This window comes from Felis catus, chromosome A3 (genome assembly GCF_018350175.1).
Source record: "Felis catus isolate Fca126 chromosome A3, F.catus_Fca126_mat1.0, whole genome shotgun sequence".
NCBI lineage: Eukaryota > Metazoa > Chordata > Mammalia > Carnivora > Felidae > Felis > Felis catus.
This window is the reverse complement of record NC_058370.1, coordinates 17,525,022-17,549,306: the sequence shown is the minus strand read 5'-3', so window position 1 is coordinate 17,549,306 and position 24,285 is coordinate 17,525,022. Positions and strand designations below refer to the sequence as shown.

The window sequence follows — 24,285 nt, the reverse complement described above, 5'->3', positions numbered from 1 at the left end:
GAAGCCCATGGGATTGCACATGAAGTGTAGAGCACCAGGGATAAAAAGACCATCCCATGGGGAGGGGTCGGGGTCACGGTTTCACAACTGGCCCTTGGGGCTGGCTGTTTGCTGTGGAGGCTGTTCTGGACATTGTAGGCCGTTTACAGCATCTTTGGCCTCCACACCCTCCCAGGTATGACCATTAAAAAGGTCTTCAGAGGGGCGCCTGGGTGGCGCAGTCGGTTAAGCGTCCGACTTCAGCCAGGTCACGATCTCGCGGTCCGTGAGTACGAGCCCCGTGTCAGGCTCTGGGCTGATGGCTCAGAGCCTGGAGCCTGTTTCCGATTCTGTGTCTCCCTCTCTCTCTGCCCCTCCCCCGTTCATGCTCTGTCTCTCTCTGTCCCAAAAATAAATAAACGTTGAAAAAAAAAATTAAAAAAAAAAAAAAAAAAGGTCTTCAGATACTGCCAAATGTCCCCGGGGGGGACAGAATAACCCTAAGTGTAGGGGGCATGGACGGAGGCCATGCATAGCAGTTCAGAGGGGAATTCGGTTCCAGGGCGGGGACAGAGAACGTAACCTGCAGCATCCCTTCTGAATCTGGAGCCCATGGTTTAATCGAGTTTAACTGGGCCTGAAACTTGGGTTCTCAGAAGCAATATGCCATGAGTATCTGCCACAGAATAGAACATTATGGAAAATTAGCATTAGGAGAGCCAGAAAAAAAGTCTCAATTACAGTAGGAAGAGGACAGATTTTAGGCAGTGAGACTCTAAGTAGGCTGGGGAATCAGGCTTCAGCGTTCCCATCTGAAACATGGGAGCAGGTGAGGACTCAACAGAACCTCACGTGGAAGATCCAGGGCAGGGTCTGGCAGGCAATAAATGGTCCACAAATGTCAGCTAATGACAGACCTTACAGCTCATTCCACACCCCAGATAATTCTTCCATTTGAACACAGGAGGATAATGTTCCAAGTGAATGAGGATTTAATGCAATTGCCATTTGATTTAATTTCCAAAAGCGTTAAAAGTGTTAACGCAACACATCAGCATGCAGCTGATAAAGTAGTCAAAATAATTCAAGGAAACCAATACTTGTCAGGTTTTATTTATCCACATTTACGCTTTCTTAAAAATAAGCTGGTCTTTGTGCCCATATAGAATACAATATACATAGATTTCTCCCGGTTCGCCTCCCCCCTACACACATATGCTCAAGTTAAGTTTCCCACTTTCTTCCCATCTGTCATTTTTCCCTTCCCATGAAGAGCTAGCAGTGACGTTATGCAAGAAGGAGGGAGTCGGAGCTAAGGCTGGGCAGTTGACAAATGCGGGGCTGACGGCAATTGATGAAGACAAGCATGAACATACGGGCAGCACTTTGTTGACACAGGATGAACATACCCTTGACCCCTTTCTCAAGTCTAGGCAGGTTGGAACAATTGTTCCGTTTTAGAATTAGGGAGTCAAGAGGTGACACTCCTAATTCACATAGTTACTCCAAGATTTGAACCCAAGACCTCTGATTTGCAATCTAGGTGTTCTTGCCAAGAGTAGCCATGGCAAACAAACTAACAAACAAAGCAACCTAGTAATAAAAGTGTTGACTAAAGAAAGATGAAACTAAGAACCCGAGCATCAGGATATTTTCCTGTTGAGAATGACGGCTGCAGAGAAGATGGAGGTGCTCAAGTTTCTTTGCATAGCCTCTTTCTGGAAAGCCAAGGTCAGACAGGGGATGGGGGGTGGAGATGGGCCAAGACTGACATGAAAAGGTGTTAAACTTGGAGACACGGGCTGAAGCAGATACACTCGAGTGGGCAGGACTCGGTGGGGAACGGGGAGGGCTCACCCTGAGACCAGCCTTCCCTTGACCGGCACTAAAAGACAACCCAGAGGTCTCTTTTAAATGACCATCAGAATGGCCCCATGGCAGACTGGATAAGTAGCATGGCCATGGCAGGTCAACTGAGACCCCAGACTGTAACAGAGCAGGACAAAGGCCACAGCAGTACTGCAGGGAACTGTAAAGTTTAAAGCTTCCACAGCCATGAAGGAAAGAATGAAGGAAAGGAAAACAAGACTTAAAGGAAAAGATAAAAAGTGGTACCCGTGAAGGGGACGGAACCTGTCTAGAGACAGGAGGGAAGCCCAAGGTTCCAACAACAACAGAACCTTGGAGCAGGAAGGGGTGAGGAGTCACCTGCAATGCTACTGCAGGCTTGTGTAGGGAGCACTGAGGATGATGATGGATATAGCAAGTTCGAGCGCCTTCTACACGCCAGGTATCCTGGACACAGCAGGAAGCAAAACCTACAGAGCTTCTGCCTTCAGGAGATTATGTAATACGGAGATGTAAATGACAATGGCAAACCCTGATACGAGCTAGGAAGAAAACCCCAGACTGAAACAATGATACAGCTTTACAGGAGGTAGGGAAGGGTGCTATTTTAGATAAGGTACTCAGGGTAGGGAGGCTCTCTGAGACACTGATGTCTGACCAGAGACCAGAGGGAATTAAACAAATGAGCCACATAATTCTTTGGAAGAAAAGCATTTTAAGCCAAGAGAGAACAAACAGGAAGTACAAAGGTCCTAGGGTCAGAACTATCACGGTATGGTTCAAGGAAGAGGAAATGGGCCAGTGTGGCTGGAGAAGAGAATAAAAGGACAAATATGGGAGGTGGGGGGGTCAGGAATCAAAGAGACAGAGGGGCCAGATCCAGAAGCCATGTTAAGAAGCTTAGATTTTATTCTGAGTATGACAGGAACTACTGGAGGGTTTTGAGCAAGGAAATGCCACAATTTAACTTGTTTTCAAACTATCACTCAGGCTGCTGCATGGAAACTAGACTTCAGGTGGCACAAGGGTAGAACAGGGAAAGAGCTGATACAGTCATCCAACTGAAAGAGGGGGAGAGCTTGGTCCTGTGCACCAACTGGCCAACTGACCTGGGAGCCAAATTCAGACCGCTGCGTGTTTTCATAAGTAAAGTTTTATTGGCACACAGCCACATTCACTCATTTACATATTTCCCATGGCTGCTTTTGCCACAACAGCAGAGTTTAATGGCTGCAACAGAGCCTGTATGGCCTACGAAGCTGAAAATATAGACTATCCTGCTCTGTACAGGAAAGGTGTACCAACCCGAACTCAGGTGTCCACAGCAGAGGTAGGAGAGTGTGGCAGGGTTCTAGGTAGACCTAGGGAGTTGTTTACAGGGCAGAAGCCAGATTCCAGCCCAGGATCTTCTACCTCAAGCCCACTCTCTGACTGCTGAGCAAAACGGTGCCCCCACCCCCACCCCCAGGTCCCCCTGGCCTCTGAGGGCTGGCAGAGAACAGGAACAGATGCTCCCAAGTCCAGTTCTGATATCGGCCTTGGAAGAGCTCCTGTGGCTGCCCAAGCTACATGCTCAGAGCGGTTACTGGCTCTGCCTCTTCTCCTAGCATGATGTAGCGGCCCTTCACAGCTGCGGTCACTGACCAGGCACAGGCCAACAGCTTCGGTCACTTCGGAAGCCTGCAGAAGCTGCAGGGTCTGGGGAGCAGAAACTGTTGGATCCCATGCTTCCCTCTCTCAGGCCTTACTTTGTCAGTGAGTGGGGGTCAACTTCCAACTGTCCTATCTGAATCTAAATGGCTGTGGGCTTTCTCCAAAGCCCCCGAGGCCCCTCCTGTCCTGTGCAACAAGTCTGAAGTACCAGGATATGAATACCCCAGGAACAGCCCTCGACCAGTGACTGGTGGGAGGTAGGGTACAAATATCCCAACTCTCTCACATCGTAGGAGTCTATGCTGAATCCTAGGCTTCCCCAGTAGGAATGAGCTCCACATGATCACCTGCTTGGAAATGCCCGTCCTCTTAACCTCACCTCCTGACATCCCAAACAAACCTCTTGCATTCAGATCCCTGCCGAGTCTGCTTCTAGGGATCCCAGTCCTGAATGCCCCTGATCTTCACTCCTCCAAATAGGCTGTGCCTTTTACCAAAGCCACCTGCCTGACCAGGGCTTTGCACGGGGCCATGGGAAGGGACCAGGCAAGAGGAGAACAGATGGATACAGAGGCCCAGCTTCACGAGTGTGTGCGCACTACTGTCCACGGAGCACGGACGGGGGTTCCATCAGAGCCCCCTGACTCCTACGGAATAAAGCTCCAATTCTGTCTGGCACAAAGACTCCGAATATATCCCCCAGCCTATATCTGCAACCTCAAACATGTCACCCACTCATGTCTGAAAAGTGGCCCAGGCTGTCTCTGCTCAAGAGCCTGCTAGGCCAAGGAGCCAGGTCAGAGGGGAGCACTTGAAGAAACCTTATAGGGCTTTTTCAAACTGTATCAACTGTCCCACCCTCGATTTCCTCAGCTTACACCAATTACAGGGCTACTATATTGAATTTTGTAAGAAATGTATACAAGAAAGAACTCAGTCTGAAGCACCAGCAGGCCTGGCTTTAAATCCTGGCTCCATCACGCACAAGCTGTGCGACCTTGGGAGAGCTACTGAACCCCTCTGAGCCTCTGTGCCCTCATTTGTAAAAGGGAGATGCTAACAGCACCTACAGAATAGGGTCATCAGTAGGATTAGTAACACAGGACAGTAGATGATGAGCACAAACTAAATGGCCGTGCATTATAGGCTTGCATGATTCTTCCCAATAAACCACGGGCCTACCACACCATCTGACCCAGAGCTGGGGCTCATTCAGCTCTCAAACAAATGAATGCAGGACCAAGTCTGCCACTCCAGCCATGCAGTCTCTAAACCAGAGGCTGTAAACTCAAATGCCTACAGAAACCAGACTAGTGATGTCAGCAAAATGGGCCACGTGAGTGGCAGTGGTCAACCACGCAGCATGTGCTCCAGAACCAAGGGGCCACACTCACCACTGCCGCCACCGCAGGCTCCATGTGGCCCGAACTGATGCAACTCCATGAGATCTTTAAATACTCCAACAAAATGTTAGGAAAAAAGACAGTGCAACCCAATAAAGCATTTCTGCAACTGACTTTGAATAATAGGCTGCCTTTGGTGATCTCCATCGTATTTCCAAGAGAGATCTTAAACTTCTATCTTACAGGTTATTGTTCCTTTAAGTAGGACAAGGAAAAATGGACAATGTACTCGAGTAATATCCCTTAAAACAACAGTAAAATATAGGAGCGTCTGGATGGCTCAGTTAAGTGTCTGACTTTGGCTCAGGCTATGATCTCATGGTTCATGGGTTTGAGCCCCACACTGGGCTCTGAGTCAACAGCGCGGAGCCTGGAGCCTACTTTAGATTCTGTGTCTCTCTCGCTCATTCTCTGTCCCTCCCCTGCTTGTGTACACTCTCTCTCTCTCTCTCTCTCTCAAAAATAAGCAGTAAAAAACTTTTTAAATAATAGTAAAATATGATTACTGATGGTTACAGATGTAACTGTGTGGGTATCCACTTTGTACTAGGATCTATACATGTATTGTCTCCCTCTCATAATGGATCCAATTAGATACATTCATCCCATTGAACAGATGAGGAACCTGAGGCCTAGGGGGAACACATAATTTGCCCGGAGTCACCCAGACTGGGGCGGGGGGGGGGGGGCGGGCAGGACTGAAATTGAAGCTCAGGTGTGTTCACATCCAAAATCCCTACTCTTGATCCCATCAAGCTGCCCTGGTAGGAAGTCACATGAGTATTTAAAACAGAACATCAGGCACTCAGTGCTGGTATCAGACTTCTACTTCTGTTATATGGAGTTGGAAAACAGATTCAAAAATCACTGCCAGCAACAAATTTTTATCTTAGCAAATTTTCATCAGTCGCATACCTGCATAATATGGACTGAAGACACCTATGTCCTTGGGATAAGCAAAAACATCTTGAAATCTAAGATAGGAGGAAATCCAGAAATGGGAAGAGAATAGTGCATTTGTGAGCACTGGTCCGGAACAGGCAGGTTGAGGGACTGGACTATCAATTGTGCAAAACCTCAATTATAGAGTAATCTAATGTATACCCAGGTACATTATCACAATTCAATAAACAGCTCTTCAGAATTAAGTAATTCCAATTTGCTTTCATTTTGATCTGTGTTGCCCTGAGAATTTGATATTACCTACACTCAAATTAGGTGGTATCTTCTGAAGCGCTGATGCTCACAATCCTGGGATAGCACATGAAGCACAAGCCAGCCAGCCATAAACACACCTATTTAGACAGAGACATTACTTGGCACGGTGCACACACCTGCTATGGACACTGTCAGAGGGCACTCCACCCATCTCTGGGCACCCTTGGGCACCAAGGGGCCCTGCGACCTCCCAAATGCAGGATGGCCTGAGTTCTGAACGAGTGCTGCCATGTGGTCAGATGGTTGAGCGCAAGAAGGACCAGCTACTTTTCCTTTCTCCCAAGATTCCTAGCTCACCAGTGGTGGACACAGGAGGGGACCTGGGGCATGTGACCTAGCATGGACCCCATGACCCAAACCCCATGATCCATTACCCAAACTTGTCAACCCAAACAAGCCCACATGTCACCACCCACCCACTTTTATATCTCCTCCCTCCCTTTCCCCATGATCAGCACATGACTCTATGGGGAGAGACCACCAGTCTCCCTTTGCAGAGAAGGCCTTACATGATTTCTCCAAGGCCACAGAGATAGCAATCAAACCACCACTGGGTCATGCGTCCTATCCCCACACACCCACCCAATCCTTCACCATCTCTTACTCTCTTACCTGGGAAATCACACGAACCACGACTGTTTATTTAACAAACACTTCTAAGGGCAACAAGCCAGGCACTGTTCTAAGAACTTCTACATCCATTGTCTCATTGAATCCTCTGGCTGGACACACACCACTCTGAGGTAGGTAATCCTACATCTCTATTCCCAGATGAGCCAGCTTTATCGGAAGAGGCTGATGTTCAAGGTCATAGCGCTGGGACAAGATAGGCCTGGATTTGAACCCATGCATCAGGGCACTTTTCTGTGTCTGAACTGGAATAAAATGAAGAAAACCTGGGGGAACATGTGCCCAGGGCTGGTTTTCCTTCTACAACACGTGGCGTGGCAGGGGTCAGCTGCCTCCCCCTCAGCACACACCATCTGTGTGATGTGTAAACCAGGAACAGGAAGTTACATTTGGGGAGCGCCATCCCCTAAGACAAGACTTAGCCCTTGAAAATAGTTTTGTCTTCTCAAATTTTCTCCATTCCCTGAAAGAAGGAAGATTTATGTTTATTCCTTTTTTAATTTTTTTTTAACGTTTATTTATTTTTGAAGGAGAGAGACACAGAGTGTGAGTAGGGGAGGGGCAGAGAGAGACAGGAACACACAGAATCCGAAGGAGGCTCCAGGCTCTGAGCTGTCAGCACAGAGCCCGAACGGGGCTCAAACCCACAAACCGCGAGATCATGACCGGAGCCGAAGTCGAACACTTAACCGACTGAGCCATCCATGTGCCCCTACTTTTTTTTTTTTAAGTGCAAATATTTCAGTACTAAAGTATCTAGCCATCCTGCTCAGTCATGGCCAGGGGCTCCAAGAGGCCAGTGAGTCACAGGACACTTTCCCTCAGATGCTGCCTTCACATGGGTTCCTGGCCAGACATCACTGCTGCTTCTGGGTGTCCCCTGCTTTTCATTTTACTTGGCTTGGCAACCATTAGCTATTTAGGAGTAGGTGGGTAAAAAGAATTAAATCCATTTCCCCTGGAATCTGGAAGGTAGTTAAGTACTCCACTCCAGAGAGGAGGGGAGCAGTGATGGAGAAAGCAGGAGTTAAAAGGCCAAGTTAACAGCAGCTCCAGAGACTCTTGTCAGGAGTTTGCATGCAGTCTGGTTGCCTTCAACACTGTTTTTGACATCATGACACCAGGTGCCAACAAGGTCACAACCATGAGGCCGTCCAGAGATGGCTGAAATAGCATGAGCCAACACCCAGCAGAACCCCAGCTCTGCCCCTTAGGACAGTCTCTCAACCTGGCTGTGGTTGTTCTCCCCGCTGTAAAATGAATTAAAATAAAACTAAGGTACAGTGCCATAGTTAGGACTAAATGAGATCACATATGTGAAATGACTTCTACATTCAAGGGGCTCAGCTTCTAGCTTGCCACCAACTAAAAAAAGGAAAAATAATGGTCGCTACAAACAAGTGCTATCCCAAAAGGTTTTCTTTGTTTTCAAAAGTTTGAGAGAGCAAAAGCGAGCACGTGCACACAAGAGCACTTGTGTTATTGGGGGAAGGGGAGAGAGAAGGAGAGACAGAATCCCAAGCAGGCTCTGTGCTGTCAGCTCAGAGCCCGATGTGGGGCTCGAACTCAGGAACTGTGAGATCAGGACTCGAGCCAAGATCAAGAGTCAGACACTTAACTGACTGAGCCACCCAGGCACCTGCTATAAAAGCCTTTCTCAAGATGTAATAAGAGGGGAGCAGGTTGCAGAGAAGGCGCACTGTGAAGGAGACCTCTGAAGGAGGACACCCAGCACGTCCCTGAAAAGAGAACAGCGAGCCCTGTAGGTCAAGGCACTGGGGGCAGCAGGGCTCCTGGATCATAGTGAGAAACGTGGCCAGTGCACTGTTCCCCCAGAAGCCCGAACCCCAGCCCATGCACAGCCCACAAAGGATCAATCACTGTCCCAATGAACCCTGACCACCCTTTCAAACCAAGGCAATGATGCTTCCCCATGGAGATGCCATCCTCAGTCCCAAAGGCTTTGGGACTTTGGTAACCCACATCTCCTCCTCCACAACTGAGAAAGGAAGAATAAACCAAGCACTTTCTGATTCTAATTGTGCAAAAAGACCAGAGTGCTACACTAGCTGCCCCACTCACTCATCCTGTTACCTCCTTACCGGCCTGGTGCCAGGCACCTGCAACGTGTGGGCAAGTCCGTGGAGAGAAAGCATGAGCAAACACAGTCTGTTCTCTGGTGGGTCCCCACCGCAGAGCAGGAGGCTGCCACAGGAGGGATATAATGAACTTCTGCAGGGGGCGGCTCAGGAAATTACATATTCACCTAGTGCCTGAAAGGCCTGCAGAGGCCACTGTGTTACCAAAATCAATCTTACGGCACCAAAACAGCAGACATATGAGCCTAATGTGATTGAAATGATGCTTTCTTTTATGTATTAATGGCACTCAATGTCAATGATTTTAAGATGATTTTTCCCTCTGTTGATTGTTCTGTTCATGACTGCCTAATTTGTTGATCTTCAGCTTAAGTGTACATGGCATTATGGAGATGAAATGAGTTCCTGCTGAGGCCAATAACTCATTTATGCATCCATCATTCAATAAGTATTTTAAGGTTGAGCCTTTCGAAATGACCAACCGCGCAGGTCAAAACAGTTGAACACTGGCAGTTTTGTATTTGGGCAAACTCGGCACTTGGGCCATGCCCGTGGCTAAGTCTGGGGACCTCGTGAACCATGAACAAAACGAAAAATGCCTCGATTCTCACAGAGCTCGTCTTCTAAAGGGCAAGATGGAGAACTACCAAGAACATGAATAAAGGAAAAATAAAATTTTAAAGTGTGATAAGTACTTTATCACACGTACACAAGGTGACGTGATAGAGAGCACCCAGCAGCACAAGGGTTGGGGACATTCTCTCAGAGAAGATGGCATGAGGATGTTCAAGCTAAGACCTGAATGATAACAATCGGTCAGCTGTATGAATATCCATCTAGAGTCAGGACAGCCCAGGAGAGAAACTCTCAGACTACAACCCCCAATCTAGGTTCAGGCAAGGCTATCGGTTACATGGGGTCCAGCAAATAGAGGTCAAGGCCCTCACCCCAACCCATACTTTGTCCCAGAAAACCAACTCAGGAGACTTCTAGGGAGTCGATCCACGTTTTCACTTTCATACACCCTGGGTATCATTCTACAGCTAGCAGAAGATGAATAGGTTCATTATTTCATTCACTAAGTTATGCTATATTAAAATTTTAATCGGTGAACATAATGCTGAAAAATGAGTACATCCATACACTACTTTTTTCCAGGGTAAACTGTCAAACCACTTTTTGCAAAAGCAATATTACGACACAAAGAAAAATCCATAAAGATGCTCATATTCTTTGGCCCTACCAACTCTACCCCTAGGGAATTCATCCAAGGAAATAATCTGGTTCAATGGAATAAAAATGTTCTCTTTTGGAAGAACTCCATTGAGGTGTTAATTGATGCACAAAGGCAAGATAAAACAAAAACAAAAACACCTGGAATTACCTAAATGACTACAAATAGGGAGGTTTTAAGAAATGGGATGATTCACTTGATGAAATAGTATACAACCATTAAGCATTAAAACAAAGATTATATAGGCTTTCAAAAATAAATGTGATATCCGGCTCCTTGGAGGAAGCAGAAAAGGAAGCAATGTGCATATTTTAATGTAAAGCATGTCAACAATACCTCAAGGTGAACAAGAACAAGAAAATTGAAAAGAATTGAATCAAGGCCAGTAGGGTGGGGGTTATTTCAGAAGTCCTTCTGAAATATTGTCATTACATCGAATTTTCAATAAACAATCCCTCAGAAATAATTCTATTCTCTGAACACGGCAATAGAACACAACCAAAACACAAGGACATTGGCTCATTCTAACTTTAAATGCAAAATAAAGCCAAATTTGGAGATGTCTTCCATGTTATAGACCCACAGGCTTGCACAGGTGGACCTTATGAGTAAGACTCAACTTGGAAGAATAATGCAAAATTCCATGATTTTACAGTAACTTCACTTCTTTCTTTGCAGAGTGTGGGAATGGGGGACTGGAAATCTTGTGTTCTTCAAATAACAGGAAGGAGCAGCAGGAGATGAGAACAGGCACCTCAGTTCCTTGCACCCTCTGAGGATGGGGCCATAGCAGCCCCTGAAACCAGGCCTGCAGGAGAAGCACGCGCTGGGGGCACTCACCTTTCACAATCAGCTCAGCGTAGTTGGACACACCGGAGCCACCGTCAGAACGGATCACACAGCGGTACTTGCTCACGCTCCGCTGGGCAGTGTCCGCCACACTGACCGTGGCTGAGAAGCGTCTGTGGTTGACCACCCGGGTGACCATGAGGGCTGTGTCCCTGCCATTCCATTGCTGCAGGACAGAGGGAGGGAGGGGGGGAGAGCAGAAACCATATCATCACAGGGCACCAGGTGACCTCCAGCTGGGAAGCCCCCAACTGTCCCCACACCCCTGGGGCCAAGGCTTTCCATAAGGAGGGGTCTCCGTGGCTGGCTTTTGCAAGTGATCTAATGCAGGTATAAACTTCGTTAGGGAGCCGATTCAAGAATGCAGGTGCCTAATGGCATTACAGGGCACAGGCCTTCTCTCAACACCTTGGTTCCTTGCTTGGCCTGCGTCTAAGGTTGGCACTTGCCTGCCTTCCTCCCATTTTCCTTCATCTCTTAAGCAGAGCCCACAGGGTTCCCCCAAAGACAGATTCAGGTAGGTTCCTGAAAATATAGGCCCTCAAGTGACAAACAGCCTGGCCCCCAGCTCCATGGCTGGTGCCCTGATAACCACACACAGGCTATCTGTGTCCCCAGGCATGGTGTGGACGGGGGCTTCCTGGCATGTCTCCTCCTTGGCATTTGCTGTTTCCCCTGCCTGGAACCTTCTGTCTGCCTGGGGACACTCCCTCACCCTTAAAAACCTATGCTCAGCCCATCGCCATCTCTAGCAAGTTCCTCTGTCATACCACTTTCTGGAAACTAGTCACTCTCTTTTGTATGGTGCAAACCTTCCATGCATTTTTGCCCACACACGTTTCCCACTGGAGACTAGATTATGAGCTCCCCAAGGGCATGACTTTGCCCCTTGCATCTACAGCACCGTGCCCGACCTCCAGACTTGGTAAACTTTTCTAGAATCAAGATGGATGCACAAGCATTTCTGTCTGCACCATGCTACATCTCAGGTGTGATATTCTGAGTTTGAATGAGACCCTTCAACAGCAGCAAGTTAAGATAACTGGTAAGGCTCGTGCGTGAGGAGGCAGCTTGTGTGAATATTTATTAAGCATCTACTATGAGCCAGACCCTGAATCTCCTTCTTAATCCTCCCAACCTTGTGTGACATGTGTATTACTGCTGCTCTTCTTAGCAGAATCCAAATGTCTGTGTGGCTGAGTAAACAGGCAAAGCCAGGAAGTCCCTTAGCCAGCTTTTCCAACTTCAGGTCAAGCGTCTTTTCACCAAGACGCCATCCTCACTGCCTTTATTTAATTTTCTTTTCCCAAAGTAAAATTGAGTGCTTTAATTGTCTAGTTGGATTTCAGAAAACCTTAGGACTTATGGCATCCTCCATGCCCGGAAACTTCCACGAAGCGATCTTCACTTCCTGTCCAAAGTAAATGCTTCCAGCATACTTGTGACCCGCTTCCATCCATCCACGGCCCCATCAGTGACGTCAGAACTGGGATATGAGACAGGGTAGAGCTACTGTGCTCAGCTGTCCCAAGGGAATGAGATGGCAGGGGAGGGCAGTGAGGAAAAAGCCAAGAAACACAGAGAAACCAAGGCCTCGATCTGACTGGCTCCAGGCTGGACAGGGAGACTGCAGGTGATGGTTTTCTTCTTTTTTTACCTTTTGGCATTCTCTGGACTTTCTGCCTCAAATATGGCTTTTATACTTGAAAGTAATAAAATAAGTGGGTTTTTTGTAAAAGCATGGCAGTGTGAGGGGCAGCCATAACCCCCTCCCATTCCAGAAAGTAAGCAACACGGCCGAACAAGAACGATACAAGGCATCCACCGAAGGGAGCACTCATCAGGGCTGAGTCTGCCCACCTCCTGCCGCACGCTCTGACACGCTTTTGCAAGAGTTGGAACAACCTGCTCACACCATGAGAACTGACCAGACACCAGACACAATTCCCTCTCCCAAAACAGTGCAGGGAGGAAGTAGAGGGCATTCTGGCAAATGCCAGGAACGTGTCCTCATTTGAGGAAACAGTGGCTGAACCCAGGGAAAGGCCTCAGAAGAGATGAGTCACCAAAAAATTTAGCCCATTTTCCTCACTACTGAGCAGGCCCTTAAGACCTGGAAAAGGAGTGACAAGGCTCCGGGTATTTTCTAATCTAACTGACTTATATCATCATTAACACTTTGATCTCTTCTTTTCTTTTTTAAAAAAAAATTTTAACGTTTATTTATATTTGAGAGGGACAATGCACAAGCAGGGAAGGGGCAGAGGGAGACGGAGAATCTGAGGCAGGCTCCAGGCTCTGAGCTGTCAGCAAAGAGCCGGACACAGGGCTCGTGAGATCATGACCTATTACCTCCACTGTTTATGGGAGGAAACTGAGGCTCAGAGAAGCACCTACCTGCCTGGGCTGGCACAGCTTGCAAGTGGTAGAGTTGGAATCTGAAAGCAGGCCACCTGGTGGCAGAGCATGGCCTACAGATACCATGTGTTGTTCAGATGAGGGGTGACTACTCCCCACCCTTCACCCCCTCATTTCCAAATGTGGAAGAGGGTGGGTAACGGGCATAGCCAAGATCTACCTATTTGCCACCAATTTCTTAGCTGAGGAAAAAAAAAAAAAGGCACATACTGGGTAAACAAAGGGATGTTGTGTGAGGGGGAACAAGCAAAAATGCACAGGTCCCGACAAGACAGCTCATCAGACACAGAGCTTTTCCTCCGACCCCCAGTGCTTTGAACAGTGAAGAAATGTGGGGGGATAAGAAGGGAGACACCGAGAGCAAGGCCAGCACATGAACTCTACAGACCATGACTCAAGAGGTGAGTGGAGAAGGAAAAGTACGAAGAAAGAAAATCAACCTCAAAAGAATTATGGGAAACAAACGATGCCATTTGCAGGATTCACAAGGGCACAAGAAGTGAACAGCAGAATCAACAGTGTATAAAAACAGCGATGGGGGGGGGGGGTTGGGCAGGCGGATCACAAAAAAAGGCACAGATAAAAGAACAGGAGGAAGGCAAACTGACAAAGAAAACAGACACCAGACCAGGAAGCACCAGGTGAATAACTGGTACTCCTGAAGACAGAAGCTGAGGGAATGGAAATCAAATCATACCCCAACATCTATCAGCTCACTTTCCTGGGTGAAAATAAGACCTAAATCTTCAGACTGAAATGGCCTATTATCTACTTGATAGAATTTATGAAGACCACAACAATTGAGGTACACATTTTACTTCATAAAAATACTGGGGCGCCTGGGTGGCGCAGTCGGTTAAGCGTCCGACTTCAGCCAGGTCACGATCTCGCAGTCCGTGAGTTCGAGCCCCATGTCAGGCTCTGGGCTGATGGCTCAGAGCCTGGAGCCTGTTTCCGATTCTGTGTCTCCCTCTCTCTCTGCCCCTCCCCTGTTCATGCTCTGTCTCTCTCTCTCCCAAAAATAAATAAAAAAAAACGTTGAGAAAAAAAATTTAAAAAAAAAAAATATTGGATGCTAAGGATAAAGAAGTATATAAACATCTAGGGAGGGGCCCCTGGGTGGCTCAGTCGGTTAAGTGTCCAACTTCGGCTCAGGTCATGATCTCACGGTCCGTGAGTTCGAGCCCCGCATCAGGCTCTGTGCTGACAGCTCAGAGCCTGGAGCCTGCTTCGGATTCTGTGTCTCCCTCTCTCTCTGACCCTCCCCCCATTCATGCTCTGTCTCTCTCTGTCTCAAAAATAAACATTAAAATTTTTTTTAAATCCAGGGAAAAAATGTGCTGATAAATAAACAAACAAACCAATCTGATATAAAACTCCTGGGCCACCATTGTTCCCTAAGCCCAGGCAGACACTCTCCTGGATGTGGCTGGTCCTTCAGGGGTCACAGGTGAACTCCCATGAGGCTAGGTACTTCAGAGAGAAGGCAGGGCTGGAGGTAGGGAAAGACAGGATAGGAAATGATAAGACAAATGCAAGCAAATGCCCAATATGTGCAGCCTTGGGTTGTGATTTCATTTCTCTTAGCTTTGATTTCTTCATACCTACGATGGATTTGATATTGGTGCCCCCTTTATGACATTATCATGATGGATAAATGAGAAGGGGTACAAAACACTTAGCACATAAAGGAGTATTCTGGCGGGAGCAGAGCTCTCCAAATTAACCATGAAAAGTGGGTTACACAGGATAACGGCTCCCTAAAATGTCCATATCCTGACGAAATGAACTTTGATTAAATTGACTGACAGAGTGACATTAACTGACGGCTTAATGATGGAGGAAGGAGCCATGAGCCAAAGAATGCAGGCAGCTTCCAGAAGGTAAGGGAGTGAATTTTCCTCTAGAACCTCCAGACTGAATGCAGCCCAACCAATACCTCCCTGTAGCCCTGGAAGAGCCATTTCCAACTTCTCATCTCCACCACTGCAAGGTTATAAACCTGTGTTGTTTTTAGCCACTAAGTCTGCCTAATTTGTGACAACAGCAATAAGAAACTAACACAAACAGCAAAGGGCTGATTGAGTACAAAACGTTCCTGTTTCATATTTAGTTCAAATTTTATTTTGCTGTAACCTCCAGTATTATTTACTTTTCTTATTAATGATGTCAGCTTCCAGCAGAACCAGAGAAGAAGTGCGTCCGCTGAATAATTCACATTTTTCTCTTTAGTTCCCGAAATACCAGGCTTTCTCCCATCGAAGGATAGGAAATTGCAGGTTGTCTTATAAAATCTCTGGAAAATAGGCCTTTTGATAATCACACTTGTCATATTGGGAGCAGACAATGGCAGGACAGGAATGGGCACGAGGGCCCAGAGCCATGATGGGAAATGGCACGGTGATGGACCCCAGGCAAGGAGAAATGAAGGTTAAATTCAGAGAGATGAGCCCAGATGGAAGGGCAAGGAGGTGCTGGACTTCAAGACATGAGCAGCAACCCAGGAGCCGAGATCAGGAGAGATTCTAGAAGACCAGGCATTGTGACAAGCTCAGGGCCCAGAACACGGTGGTAGCATGGAGAAGGGACTGACGCAGAGGGCATACGTAAGCAGCACAGGCTGCAGTCACTGTCTCAGCCCCAGACACAGGCAGAAAAGAAAACACAAGGGGAGAAAACAAGAGGAGGTTTCATCAAACCAGGAACAGACCCACAAGCAAATGAGCAGGTTTGAGTAGGCACAGGGAGGGATGGAGCGGCACGATGCCAAGAACCTGAAATGGACCTCAGCCCAGGGACAAGGTGGGAGAGTACATCCTCCCAACCAAGATGCCGGGGGCCATGTAAATGCACAGGGATACAGATGCTAGGGTGCTAGGAAAGAGGATGACAGAGAAGAGAAGCCAAAGTCCTGGGAAAAGCCAGACAGAAGCAAGGCATGGATGATGCTGGTGGAAGCCTGGGGAAGAATCTGTCAGACCCCCAGGTCACCACTCCCGCACGCTGGAAACTTTCTTTCGACTCCTATGGTATTTTGCACACATAAGTATATCCTTCCTCTGAAATTTCAGGCACACTTCCAGCCCCTCTGTGTCTGTGGCAAATTGGATAAATTTCCCAGTGAGCACTGACAGGGCTGGGATTCCCAGAAGCAGAGTCTGAGACACGGTGACCTACCGAGTGCCCTGAGGACAAAGCGGGTAAAGGACACAGTGAGAAAAGGAGCCTAGCAAGAATGTTATCAAAACTTAGTCCAGCTTCAGCCTGACTCCATGGGACCTCGGGAGCCTTTAAATGTACCAGAGTTGATCCTAGCTTGAGGCAAGGAGCCAGCACTGGTAGCCCATGTCAGTCAGTCACTGGTCAGGACCTGCCAGGTGGGAAAAGGAGAAAACTGTTCCCATTAGCCCTAGGGCAGTTCTTTGGGGAAGGGGCAGCTGTGAGCCTATAGCAGCCAACTGCCCGGTGCCTTAGGACTGGGGGGCGCTGGCTCTTAAAGGACACCATCAAAAACACCAATAGCATCCATTCTAACCCAGCACTTTCCCATCTCTGTCTCCTCCTATGGTACCTCAAACACGGGGTCTCCTGAATTCCCAAAAGCCACTGCCTTGAGATTTGCTGGCAGTCTACCCCAGAATCGATGTCTAAAAAGCCAGAATGGGTGGGGTGGGGGGACCAGGCTGAGAACTAACTTCAGAGAACACTCCCTATGTGGGAAAGTTGGAGCACCCCTGCAATCACACCCTACTTCCCCCAAAAGTCAACACATCTCCCAGGAATCAAGAGCTCCATGACTGAGTTTGATAAATATTTTATTTAACCTAACAGGATTTTCTGAGCATATATTAAGTAAAAGTCACATTAACGTTTTCTAAGTACAATCTGTGCTAGGCACTGTGTTAACTGGCTTACATGACAGAATTCACTTAATCCTTTAAAAATCTCTGTGAAAGTACTTCTCCAAGGGTGAAGTTCCTGGGCCATCACCATCACCTGAATAGTTGTTGGAAAAGCACATTTTAAAGAGAATCCCAGGGCTGATATCCATTTCTAGATATTGTTTATTGGGGTTGGCAATCTGAGTTTTTTCCTCCTTACATACTCTGTTATTCCAACAAAACAGCAAAAAGGGTAAACTATACACATAAAGTTGAGTATTGAAACACCATGCTTCGTGAAGGACAACAGGGTCAGCATGGAAAAAGCTATGTTCTTAGAATGATCCAGAACACTGGCTCTCAAAATGTGGTCTACACATCCACTATATGAGCATCCCCTGCAAAGTTGTTAGAAATGCAAATTCTCTGGCCCCACCCTAGACGTTAAGTCAGGAACTCTAGGGGTGGAGCCATTCTAGTTTGGTTTTGGGTTGTTTTTTTTTTTTTTAAGTATATTTATTTAATAGAGAGAGAGTGAGTGTGAGCAGGAGAGGGGTAGAGAGGGACAGAGAGAATCCCAAGCAGGCTCCAGGCTCAACACAGAGCCCATCGTAGGGCTCAATCCCATGACCTCAAGATCATGACCAGATCAGAGATCATGACCTGAGCCAAAATCAAGAGTCAGACATTTAACCAGGTGAACCACCCAGGTGCCCAGTTCAGTTTTAACAAACCCTCCAGGTGCTTCTAACCCTATTAATGCTATTTTACAGGGCACCTGGGTGGCTCAGTCAGTTAAGCATCCTACTGAGGCTTAAGGTCACGATCTCATGGTTTCCAAGTAAAGCCTTGCATTGGGCTCTGCACTGACAGCTCAGAGCCTAGAGCCTGCTTCAGGTTCTGGCTCCCCTGCCCCTCAAAAATAAACATTAAAAAAATGCTACAAGCGAGAAAACCGAGGCAGAGAGAGGTCAAGCAACATGCTTTATGAATAGTACTTCTTAAACTACTGTACATACAAATCCCCTGGGGATCTCATTAAAAAGGCAGATTCCAATTCAGTGAGTCTGTTGGGGAAGAGTCCATGAACAAACCACACGAGTACTAGCATGTCCTTATATGACTTTGCTGAGTGACTAAGTTACAGAGTGGACGCAGGTGATCTGATTCCAGAGAATGAGACTTTAAAATCACATTGCCAAAACACCATCCATACAGTTTGGGAAATGCTGTGACAGAAGCCCAGATGCCTAGCTTTCTGGAAACCTCAGCGGTCTCTAACCCAGAAATATCTATGTGAAGATGCTTTGCCCAAGCATTGTCCCACATTCTTGGTTAACAGACTCTCTGAATACACTATTAAGCAATGGCATACCTGATATGTTATTAGGTTCAAGTAAGCTTTTCTTAACCCAACTTCATCAGTCTAAAGCAGTGGTTCTCAAAAGTTAGCAGGCATTGCCATTACCTCCAGGGTGAATCAGTAGGTCAGGGGTGAGGCTAGATAATCTGCATCTCTAACAAGTTCCCTAGTGATGCTGATGCTGCTCACTTTGTCCTAGGTCTCCAAGACTTGAAGATTATGGTCCTCTTAAGTCCCTGAATGCAAAGGAAGAAGCCAAACCATACCTCATAATACGGGAATGGAAACATCCCTTAAATCCAGGCCACTTCCTGTGGTTGAGCGAGTGGTCACTGCACCAAAGATGCCCAGCCACTGGTGTGACATTCAAATCCAGCTCATGCTTTACTGCTCAGACCAGTCCAGACCACCAGCTCACTGAGTCCACTTGGAGGAAGGTTGTTTTCTTTGCCCAAAGGCTTTGTCTGCTTGCCAAGCTCTAAGCCCACAAAGATGCTGCTTTCCAGAAGGTGAACCTTAGTCCCAATTCATCCATCCAGGGGGTACATATCTTCTTAATTGAACAAAGACATAGTTTAAGCTAAGCTGTGGTCCTGCTTAATCCCATTTTATACTCATGCCTCCCTCATCATGGCAACAGCTTCCTTTGAAATCTCTCGTTTTTCTTTCTTCACTTTCATCTGCTGGTCTCTCTCTCTTTTACAACAACTCAAATTCCACCTTTCCTTAGCTTTTTGTTTGTTTACATTGTTTGAGAGTCACATTCTCTGCAAGAACAGGTGTTGCAAATACCCACACGTTAGTATTTCTGACCCTAGCATGCACGCATCCTTCCACCCTCAGGCAAGACCTATCCTCAGAACTACCTAGAGAGGAAATCACAGAAACACCGGATGCCATGGACGATCTGCTGTTTTCACACTACTCTATGAGCTACTGAGGCATCTCTAATGGCCTCATCATTTTGCAATTCCCCCTCCCCTCTGCTCCTATGTCATGGCATTATTCCCTTCACAGAGAGATAAGACATAGCCTGCAAAAATGGCTGTCATCATTTCAGAGAGAGCATGCAGGCTTGTAATTGATTTGTGATTGGTGGAAGTGGGCACAGTATGGTCTTTAATAAAAGGGAGCTGTGTGCAACAGACGTGATGGCTGTTTTATAGGAGATACTCTAATACAGGGTCCAGAAAGACTTCTCTGAGCTGCTTTGTGCTTCTCCCTCCCTCCCTCCCCCTCTCTCTCTCACTCACTCTCTCTCTCTCTCTCTCTCTCTCTCTCTCTCTCTCTCTCTCTCTCTCACACTCACACACACACACACACACACACACGGAAAACGAGGCCCAGTATTTCCAGCTGAAAATTATTCTAATTGTTCCAGAAATCTCCTGGCTAGGGAATATTTAAGTGAAATTCTCACAATTCACTTGTAATGAATATTCTTTTCACTTCTAGTCATACTGTTTCAATGGCATGACATTTGGAAACTCACTGAAATCTGACTCATTGATTCTCTTAAGAACATATTTGTCCCTCTCTGGCAGTCTCTAAACAATAGCTTTTGATTCTTTTTTATTAAAAGTTAGAAGAAATAGAAGTGGACATAAATCATTTGTGATTAGCTATGCTGAAGCCCTCCCATGGGCCCGATGCACGCATGGCTGACTGCTCATTTGGGGTGGATCTCTGGGTCCAGAGTTCCTGGAGAGTCAGGAGCGTCCTGGCATAAGCCCCATAGGGAGTGTTCAGCCCTGAGCAAAGAGGATGGGCAGGTGGTGAAGGGCTAGCCCACGTGCCTCCTCCCTGGGTGCCTCTATCTCCCTTTGACTATTTTGAGTTCCCCTCTCAGAACTCTGATCAAAGGCCACTTCTTAGATACTCATGATCCCCCCAACTCCCTACCCAGCAGACCCACTCTTCCCCAACAGCCTGGCCACATTTACACCGAAATATTTAACTCTGTGTCAGTTGCTTCATGTCTGTGTCTGCTGTCAGATGGTAAGTTCCACGAAGCAGGTCCTGCTTGCTCCCAGCTCCTTCAGCTCCCACGTGCTAGGGCCGGGATGAGCAGAGACCAAATCCTCAAGTGCATAAACTGAGGACAGGCTGAGGGAAGACACTGAGGAAAGGGTATTAGGAAGTGAATAAGACAGAGTTAGTGCATGAAGGGAGATTTCCAGGTCCAAGTTAGCTATAATCCTCAGAGATGTGTTGCACAGGATGAGGGAGGAGGGGTCGGTGCACTGGGTGCAGAGGAATTTGAGAGCATGCAACCTTCTGTAGATCCAAAGCCCAGCTAGAATTTCATCCCGAGTTGCCCTGAAGGAGCTATTTTTTGATCTAGGGCACCTGCAGGTGAAAAGAAAAGCATGGGATGACCATGCCATGACTGCGAATACACTAAAAAACACTGAATTCTAGACTTGCTAGTATTCTTTATGGTTTATAAATTAGATCTTAATAAAGCTAACAATAAAAAGTTGCACAGACCCACTGTATGCAAACCTGACCCAGACCCACCCCCATGTCATTCTCACTGGACTTGGCAGGGGTTGGGGGAGACTGTGGCAAACATGAAGGTCATGCTGTGTGATGTGGTGCAGTGACTAATAAAGTCCTTGATCTCTGACCCATGAGTCTCACATCTTCTGCCAGCATCTATGAAGCTGTGTAGGCTAACTCGTTAGCCTGCAAGTAAGGTAAACTCTCAGACCCTTCGTGGTTGTCAGCAAATGATTTCATGGAACCGAGAGGGAACTTGAAGGAGGGGCAGTCAGCATCATCAAACACTGAAAGAAAAGTTGAAGGCATCATCACCATCATCATCACCACGACTGGCTTCATCAACAAGAAAAGCATTGGTGACTTTCACAAGGGCCACTTCCAGGAAGAGGTGGGAGTTGAAGAAAGCCACACTACAAGTGTAGACATCATACTGAGGAAACAGAGCGAAGGGGAGAAGAATGAACAGGAACAATTTGAAAAACAAAAAACAAAAAAACCAAGGGTATGACTTAAGAGTTTGACTTATATTTTGATTTTTTTTTTGTAATTTTGAGAACCACAGACCTATTTAAGTATCTAGTACAGTACCAATTAGAGGTGTGTAAATACGTGCTACATAAATGAATCTTTTTTTTAATAGGAAGCCACCTGTATGGAAAGAAAGGCTGGTATGGTGACATAAGTGTCGGGTCTACAAGGTGACCAGGCAAAGATGCTCAAGACCAAAGATTGTGACACAGACTGACAATCCCATCCTGCCTCCACGGCTCACGACCTACAGGACTTCACTGACCCCCTTCAAAGACAGCCTCCTCATCTACAAAACGGGGCTAAAAGAAGCGACTCCCTGAAAGCCTGGCTATGAGAATTAAGTCCATCATACGTGTAACCAACTGTGCTATACATGTCAGCTGTTGTGTTAGCATTCACTTTCCATCATTGTCTAGTTGTTGTGTGGCCACTAGGTCTTCAACAGCAGTTCCACATGGAACGGACACCTGATGCAGGTGTGGGCAGGACGTGGAGGAGCTGGGCCCAGCACACTCACAGCCCTGGGCCAGCAGCAGCCCTTCAGGGAGCAGGGGAACAGGTTTACTGGAAAAATCAGCTGCAGAAAGGACTGACATGTCTGCTTATCTCATCAGCCCTGGCGTGCCTGCTGTCGAGCTGATGAGCTCACAGGGCAAGAGCCTTTTCCTGCCAGATTAGGGTCTGCTCCCGGTCCAGTGCCTGTGATGTGCCTAAATACACATGCTGCCCCTACGGAGATCTCTGCCAAACGTTTGGACTCACGGCCTCATTTCTGGGACTTGTCAAATGTTATTTGTTGTACAAACCCATGGGGAAACAAATCCTTTGTGGAGAGGCCTGGAAACAAGCCCTGTGGTGGGGCTGACAGGGCCTGCTGTGGAGCCCCGAGAAGTTCACACACGGAGTCCCGTGGAGCACAGCGTTCCATAAAGACCAGCTGACACACACGGGGTATTTCCAACCTCCTCTTGGATAAAGGGTATCTAGTGGTGATGAGTGTGTGGGGGAAAGCTGAGGCTAAGTTTACCCTTGGGGGAAGATGCACTGCTGCTTCTAAACTCTGCTATGCCTAGCCCTTTTTTCTGTTTATATTAGTTACCTATATTCATTTCAAAGTATTTGGAGGGAACAGAAAAGATGGAAATACAAAGAATACATAATCTACCATCACAATCAATTACTGAATGTCCTGATAACATGCCTTATAGTGTTAATATGTGCATATTTACATAGGTATGTAGATGTGTGCATAAATATGCATGCATTCATACATGTTTACTTTTTGATAAAAATATACAAGCATATTGTTTTATAACTTGCTCCTTTCACTTAAATACATACAGTGGAAAGGGCATTAAATATACTTCTATAATCTGTTACTTAATGACCACATTCCAGCATTTACCTAATCAGTCCCTTTTGCTGGACATTCAGGTTATTCTCAGGTTTCATCCTTTTGAACATACTCGCGAATACATCAATTTTTTTCTGTCTCTGGTTATTTTCTTAGGTAAATTCCCAAAAGTAAAATTACTTCTTGGACAAGTATGTTCATTTAAGATTTTAGCTATCTATTGCCCAATTAGTTTCCAGAAAAGATGTACCCAGGCACATTTTCAATGCACTGATATTCTGTCAGCACACTTCCACCTAGCTGTACCCTGAACACTGTTCTTTATTTCTTTTAACATTTATTTTGAGAGGCAGCGAGCACATGCGCAAACGGGAGGAGCAGAGAGAAGGAGAGAGAGAATCCCAAGCAAGTTCCACACTGTCAGCACAGAGCCTGACATGGAGCTCAATCCCACAAACCATGAGATCATGATCTGAACCAAAATCAAGAGTTGGATGCTTAATGGATGGAGCCACCCAGGCATCCCAATTGTTCTGTTTTTTTAAAGGGCTCCCAAACTGTAGGCTGCTTTGGTTACTAGACATTCCACGCAGAATGCAAACCATCTACTTGTTTAAAGAATGCTTAAAAATTCTAAGTTTGGATTCCTCAGGCCAATGTATCACCTAAGAAATTAGCAAGTTATAAATGAGGCCCCTTCCACCAGAGGCCATGCCATTATATTCTTCTCCTCAGGGAGAAATCTGTCCCAAACAAGATGAGTTTGTTTGTAACTTTGATCGGCCTTTATCAGCCTTTTCCCTGAGGGACTCATTGTTCTAGGCTGGGGGATACACATTTCGCATAGGTCCTGTCCATTGGTTCTTAGGTAGAGCTTGCAATGTAATTCCATGAAAGCCCGCACCAAAAGCTTTGTATGCTTCCAAACAGCATATAAAGTTTCTAGGGGAGAGTAAAACAGGGGTATGAACTGGTCTTCCTTTTTAACTTATTAATTTATGATCAGAAAGCACTTAAGGATAAGCAAGCTAGAGAGCCCCACTGGACAGAAAGGAAGGCAAGCATTCTCTCCTACACAGATGATAGGGATTTATCTCACACTAGGAGTCCACTGACCACTCCCCAAACATTGCCAGAGAGAGGGGGCACCGACATACTATTCCGGAAACAAAGTCACTGGCTTTATTTCCCAGACTGAAAACTGGTGGATAAAAATGTTTCCATCTTTGGTGGCTTAGTGATTCCTCAGCATATCTTGGAAGCTACAGAAGGAAACAGCATTGTTGAAAGGCAGACTGTTGGCCACAACATGCCTGTTTC

The 24,285-nt window shown here is 46.7% G+C and overlaps 1 protein-coding gene across 14 annotated transcripts in view; it reads right to left on the bottom strand.

Annotated features, from left to right (window-relative positions):
• The window catches only part of PTPRT (protein tyrosine phosphatase receptor type T), a 1,064,810-nt gene that overhangs the window by 661,142 nt on the left and 379,383 nt on the right, over nt 1–24,285 (bottom strand). For all 14 annotated transcript variants that reach the window (XM_023251232.2, XM_023251237.2, XM_023251233.2 and 11 more), the window contains exon 6: nt 10,905–11,079. In XM_023251232.2, the coding sequence (XP_023107000.1) occupies nt 10,905–11,079 (175 nt within the window). The remainder of the gene's footprint in view (nt 1–10,904; nt 11,080–24,285) is intronic.